Here is a 6,182-nt window from a genome sequence, read left to right as displayed (position 1 = left end):
TTATTATTATTATTATTATTATTATTATTATTATTATTATTATTATTATTATTATTAATTATTATTATTATTATAGTTTACTGGATCTATTTTGACTTGCTGCCAAAGAATGCTTCAAATTTTATCTGTAGCAAAGCAGCTCGTAAAATTCTGTTTGGAATGAGAACTGTTAAAGTTGCTATCTCTCTTTCTCTTACTTTCCAGATCAATCTGGGAAGAACGTGGAAAAATAAACAGGCTGACAGCACTTTGGGGAAACCCCACTCTGAGCCTTTGGTGTTGGATGGGAAGCTTCCATTGCAACGTGATCTTAAACTGAACGAAACCAACTTGCTGGACTTCTCCTCTTCCTCCATTCAGATCCAAGTAACCAGCACCTGGTCCGGCCATGAGATGCTTGGCAGTGCTCCAAGTGTGGAAAGCCGCACCCCAGAATTCCTCCAGGAGTTGCATATGCCAGAATATTTTCCCCCAATTCAGATGTGAACTGGACTTGCTCAGGTTATTCTGCTTAAGCTAGCAGGCCAGAGCTAGCGTAAAGGGGGCTGCAAGTGAATAGACCCCTGTCAGTGGCATTTTTCAGAAGCCTTTTTCAATGGCGTTTTAGGCCTTCCGGCTTCCCTTCTTCTCACTGTCTGCTTCCACTGCTTTTGTTATGCCAGAGAGAGGGGAGTTATTACCAATTGCAACCCAATATTTGCCCCTCTTTCTTCACTTGGTCCTGAGTGAATGAACTCCTAGCCTTCGTGCCACTATGGTATCAGAGAGATGGGGTGTGCCCTTATAGACTACTCCCACTTGCGAAACCCACAAGAAATGTGGCAGGAAGCAATGGTGCCTCTGGAGTAATTTTTTGGGGAAATGTTTAAGATGCATGTTGGTGTTTCTGGTGGAGCTTAAGACCTCTGTGATGCATCAGATCCCACCAATCATCTCCCTCTAAGCACATTCCTCCATCATCACTCTGCTCCAGCAGGAGGTTAAGCAAGGTAATAATTTTAATGGTCTGCTCCTGGCCAGAAGAAGCTGCCGTCGCTGTTGTAAGATTTACAAATGGGCTGTATTTAGATTCTCCAGAAGGCCCCTTCTTCCCTACAGCAGACAGTCTGCATTCCTGGGTCCCTTGTCCAGGATGCACTATGGAACACCCTAAAATGCTGCTACTCCAAAATCTTTCCTCCTGCCCCTCCACACATCCTCAGAAATGTACTTGCCTTTTCCTGCAGACTGACCTCCTCTCTCACTGTTTGTGAGCAAGACTCTCTGGCATCTGAAATCATCCTTCTGTCAAGGTGAAAGTGGCGCCTTTCCAACTCCCTGGCATAACATTAGCATCTGGTGGATGCCACAAGCATCATAATAACATTACACAGGGGATGTGAAGTATGTAATATCTGCATATAGGTTGTGATGATGTCTTGATGCATAAGCATCACTGTGGCTTCTGCATATTATGTAATTCACATTGTTTCCATAATGTTGCTGATGCTCATAATGTCACTGACTTTCCCCATAGGTGTCCCATGTCTATCCTGGGGGGCATTTTCTGGTGTAGCATCATGGTATGAATTGCCCTATGTAAACCCATTTTGGAAAGCAGGGGTGAGGAACATCTATATGAGCCTCCCAGAAAATGCCCCCGGGAGCAAGTATCGCCTACCTGGCACCTTTAGACCCACAGAACTCTCAGGAAAAGAAAATGAGTAACCTAGTTGGCATTTAATGTTTTCATAGAGCAAAAATGAACTAAGTTTTTAAACTTGATTGAGAAACAGATGAATTGGATGTCCTTTTGACTTCAATGTGAGCCCACCTCAGGTGCATCAGAATCCCTTTGCGTCACCATTAGAAACAGAGGTCATAGGAAGGCGAACGAGAGCCTCACTTCTGAGAGCTGCCAATGAATGAGAAATACGTGAAAGGAGAGGTTGCAGGTCTTGTCTAGGTTGCAACTTGTTGAGGTCACTTACAATTCCTAGAGCACACTATGGGTGACAAAGTTGGATCTGAATTAGAATTTAGTTGCCCTTTGGTAGCCCTGCACCAAAGAAAATACCATTTGGCTGGTGGTCATTCTCTGGAGCCAAAAACTGCAGCCCATCACATGTGCAGGCTCTGAATGCTAACAGAAGAAACCAGTGTGACCTCTCTGTTCAAAGGGCTAATCTATATAAATAAAAATGTAAATGTTCGTTTGTTCAAAATCTTAAATCTCCGAAAGTTCTTCACCGATTGCTTTGAAATTTTGACACAACGTTGCATTCGAATACGCACGTGTTTTTATATACCTACTATTATATAGATGTCACATCTGTGACACAAACGTGCACTTTCTCTTTTCTTTCTTTTCCATTTAACCAGATTGAGCCACAGCAACGCGTGGCCAGGTACAGCTAGTAGCATAATATTACAGTGATCAACAGCTCTCACTTCTTTGTCTTGCCTCGTGATTATATCCTTTCTGAAGGAGTTCGGTGAAGCCTGGGCTTTGTTGGTCATCCAACTATGAAGATCCACCTCTGGCCATTACTTGAGCTTCACTCTGATGGAAAGAGTCAGCTTTCAGAGAGCTGAAGTGAGACAATTAGAGGGTCTCCCCGCCCCTATGTTTTCACATTCTTTTTCTTGCATGTGCTGTCAGATAATGTCCAACAAAGTTTGCAAACTTTTAAAGTATACTCAAATGTGAATAGTCTAGAACATTTGCAAGAACTTTAGATTCAGGTACATGCTTAGTTGAGGACTGGATATAGGGATTCCACCTTGAATAGAGCCTGGGGTAATCACTTTGTTTAGCTCTAACTGAGGGAGCTTCTGCTTTGAAAGGCAGAGCCAAACAACCAGCTACTTTTCTGTCCTGTCTTGTGATAAGCTGACCTTTTGGACTCTTGTTCCATAAAAGATCAGTTGGACATGTGAGAAGTAGGTCGAAGGGTTCTCCTGCTGTATTAATTTTCCTACAATCCCGAAGACTCTCCAAATTTGCACTTTTTTCCTCAAAGCTGAAAATAGCTTGGATGGTTTTGCTCTATAGTCTCTTCTCTGATGGATACGCCAGGTTTCAATTGTCAAGCTATGAACCTTTAGGACCGCTGCATGCTTCTAGCTTGCTAACACAGGCGGGGAGGAAGATGGGGCGAACTTTGAATCCATAGGTGTTCTTACCATTGTGAGACCCGAAGATTTGTTTTGATGAACTAAAGTGTCTTCTCTAATAATTACTGCAAGATGTATTGGATAATGTGACCTGAACTGTCAAGAGAGGAGAGGAGGAGATTCGTTCTATTAACTAACTGCTTCCCGCCACTTCTTCAGAGCTAGCTTTCACTTTGAACCTGTCCTAATGATTCTGTTCAATAAAGATCACATTAGAGTAATTAATGGCTCTGGTGTTTTTCTTAGTTGGGCTTTTCAGCTGGAGGTTGACATCAATATCAAAATGCAAAATGTTAGCAGAGGAAAGTGAGATGAGTGTCTGTGACCTATAAATGATCTCTCAAGATCTTGAAAGTAACACTGAATTTCTCTGTTTCCAAAGAGATTTTGAAGTCATAATACAAATGAAGGTTGCAATTCATTTGCACTGAAAAACACAAGTCTTGACATCTTGTTCAGAAGTTTGGTGATTTTTTTCCCCTCGTGATGTTCTCTTGAACTTTGTGTTCCTGGTTAATGTGACACAGGAGGGAAAAATATTGATTTTAAAAAGCACACATGAAGTTTTCCACCTTAACTGGACTTGGCAAATCTCTTGAAGATGGAGCTGATAACAGTAAATAAAATTTGAAGAGTATGACTGTTTTGTCTATTTTTCACAAATTATTGAAAAACAGCAAAATCCCTAAAACACTGGGATTTTGGAAAATACTAATATATACTTAGCCATAGTTTCTGAATTGTGTTTTTTTTTACTCCAGACACAAGCAACACATGCAGTGTGAGGTGTGGGTCTCTGGTTGAAAGGCAGGTGATAACCTTCATTCACCTCATCTCCAATCTGTAATGTCTCTCCTGGTAATTAGTTACAAGGAAAAATATGCTTGGAAAATATGTCACTGATAATAAATAGGGAGATCATTTCTTTTGTGTGGATCTGTCTGGGCCTTTGTGTTCACCTATCCCTTGGACAAAGAAGAGGGGATCTGTTTGGCAATGAGGAGAATGCAGAGGACTCTTCGGACTGACCCCTATTTGTTGGAAGTTTGGGTTGCTGCTTCCCTTTGCCATGATATTGCTGCTAATTACCACTGGGAGTCTCCCTTCACATTTTATGTTTTCAAAAGCATCCCAGATTTTTTGTAAGACTGTAAAATGCTTAGAAAAAAAGAGATTGTTAATGCAAGCAATGCATTGCACCTCAAAGGTATTTTGTTTCCCAATTGAATAGCAGGTTCCAAAGTTTTGTGATTGTCTTGAATATCTTGCATCCTATTTAGTTTTTAAATGTTGTAAGTCTAAAGCAGGGGTGTCAAACTGCCGGCCCACGGCCGGATGCATCATAGCAAAACCGGCAATGGGTCACGATACGTCATGTGACATTACGAGTTTGACACCCCTGATCTAAAGCATCCATTTCTTACATATGAATAAAGACTAGTACTTTTTGGCTGAATCAGTATCACTGGTCATTCTGGAGCATGTTCCCACAACAGGTTAAGCCTAACTTAGTGATAGCCATGATTATAAGACCCACTTGATACTCTGTAGGCCACCTAATAACTTACATGTTGCTTCAGTTTATCAAGTATCTTGGAAGCAGCTTGTCAAATGACATTACTGGCACTTTTTTTAAATAGTGAAAATTTTAGAAATCAAAACTCAGGTTGGCTCAAAGGGGCATCCCTTTGTTTCCATTTAGTCTTTTATGTTGTTTTGTGTGTGTGTGAAAACACCTGGGAGCTGTTGGAATGCAAATTTACAGTTGCTTCTTCCATATAAATAACAAGAAAAAAGCCAAGGAAACAGTTGGTCCACTTAAGCGGCCCGATCCAGGCCTTGGAGGCCTGGAAAATGCTTCTGCCACCTAGATCTAGGGCTGCAGAGCGATTTCACTTCCCCCCCCATGGGCGATCTGGGTGGCAGAAGCGTTTTCCAGGCCTTCGACAACCGGATTGGGCTGCTGGAGCGCATTAAAATCGCTCCACGGCCATGGATGCGAGCTCCAGAGGCTTCAAAAATGCTTCTGCCACCCAGAACGGCCATGGGGGGGGGGAGTGAAATTGCTCTTCAGCCCTAGATCTGGGTGGCAGAAGCATTTTTGAAGCCTCTGGAGCTCACATCCATGGCCGTGGGGCGATTTTATGGCACTCCAGAGGCCCGATCCGGGCGTTGGAGGCCTGGAAAATGCTTCTGCCGTCCAGATCTAGGGCTGCAGAGCAATTTCGCTGCCCCCCTATGGCTGGGCGCCGGAGGCCTGGAAAATGCGGTGGGTGGGTGGGTGGGAACGGTGGCAGTGTGATCTGTGTGGTGGGGGGGAACAGCAGCAGCAGTGTGATTCGCACGGGTGGGGGGACGATGGCACACGATACACATGGTGGGGGAATGGCGGCAGCGTGATCCGCGCGACTGTTGGGGGGAAAGGTGGTGGCGGCAGGGCGATCCGTGTGGCGGGTGGGGAATTTCATGCCCCCCCCATGGCTGATCCAGGTGACAGAGGCCTTTTCCAGGCCTCCAGAGCCCGGATTGGGCCTCTGGGGCATTGCAAAAATCACTCCGGAGGCTTACCTGGACTCGTGCTGGCAGCTGCCTCCACTATCCAGCCCGGATCTGCCCAGCTCTTGCAGTTGCTCCCTGGCTCTCAGTGCAGAGAGAAAGAGAGCTGAGAGCGCAGGCGCATGTGGAGAGGTGGAAGGGAGCAGTCTGACCCCGCCTCCCTCCAGGGCGATGGCGCGTGTGCCCACAGGGATGGCTCTGCCTGCCGCCTGTGGCATGCGTGCCATAGGTTCGCCACCATGGGTATAAGGTCGCCTGCTCAAGCAGGGGGTTGGACTAGAAGACCTCCAAGGTCCCTTCCACTTCTATTGTTCTATGTTCTGTGTTGTTCAAGAACAGTAATATTGATGTTGTCTTCTCTGAAGTTTTTCAAGGTTGTAAATAAATGCTTCCTATGCCATCCTCTGCTATTGGCAAATCTTAAAACCTGCTGGAAAAGGACAGGCTTGCAATTTTTGAGGAGGGTATGA

General features: G+C 44.5%; 1 protein-coding gene across 1 annotated transcript in view; it reads left to right on the top strand.

Annotated features, from left to right (window-relative positions):
• MSRB1 (methionine sulfoxide reductase B1) overlaps positions 1-2,176 on the top strand; it is a gene marked incomplete at its 5' end in the record, with an annotated part of 6,037 nt that extends 3,861 nt beyond the window's left edge. Inside the window, one exon of the mRNA XM_015818255.1 lies at positions 205-2,176. Within this exon, the coding sequence (XP_015673741.1) occupies positions 205-233 (29 nt within the window). The remainder of the gene's footprint in view (positions 1-204) is intronic.
• Positions 2,177-6,182: the final 4,006 nt, after the last annotated feature.

This window comes from Protobothrops mucrosquamatus, unplaced genomic scaffold (genome assembly GCF_001527695.2).
Source record: "Protobothrops mucrosquamatus isolate PMUCROS unplaced genomic scaffold, P.Mucros_1.0 scaffold708, whole genome shotgun sequence".
Taxonomy (NCBI): Eukaryota; Metazoa; Chordata; class Lepidosauria; order Squamata; family Viperidae; genus Protobothrops; species Protobothrops mucrosquamatus.
This window is presented reverse-complemented; position numbering and strand designations above follow the sequence as displayed.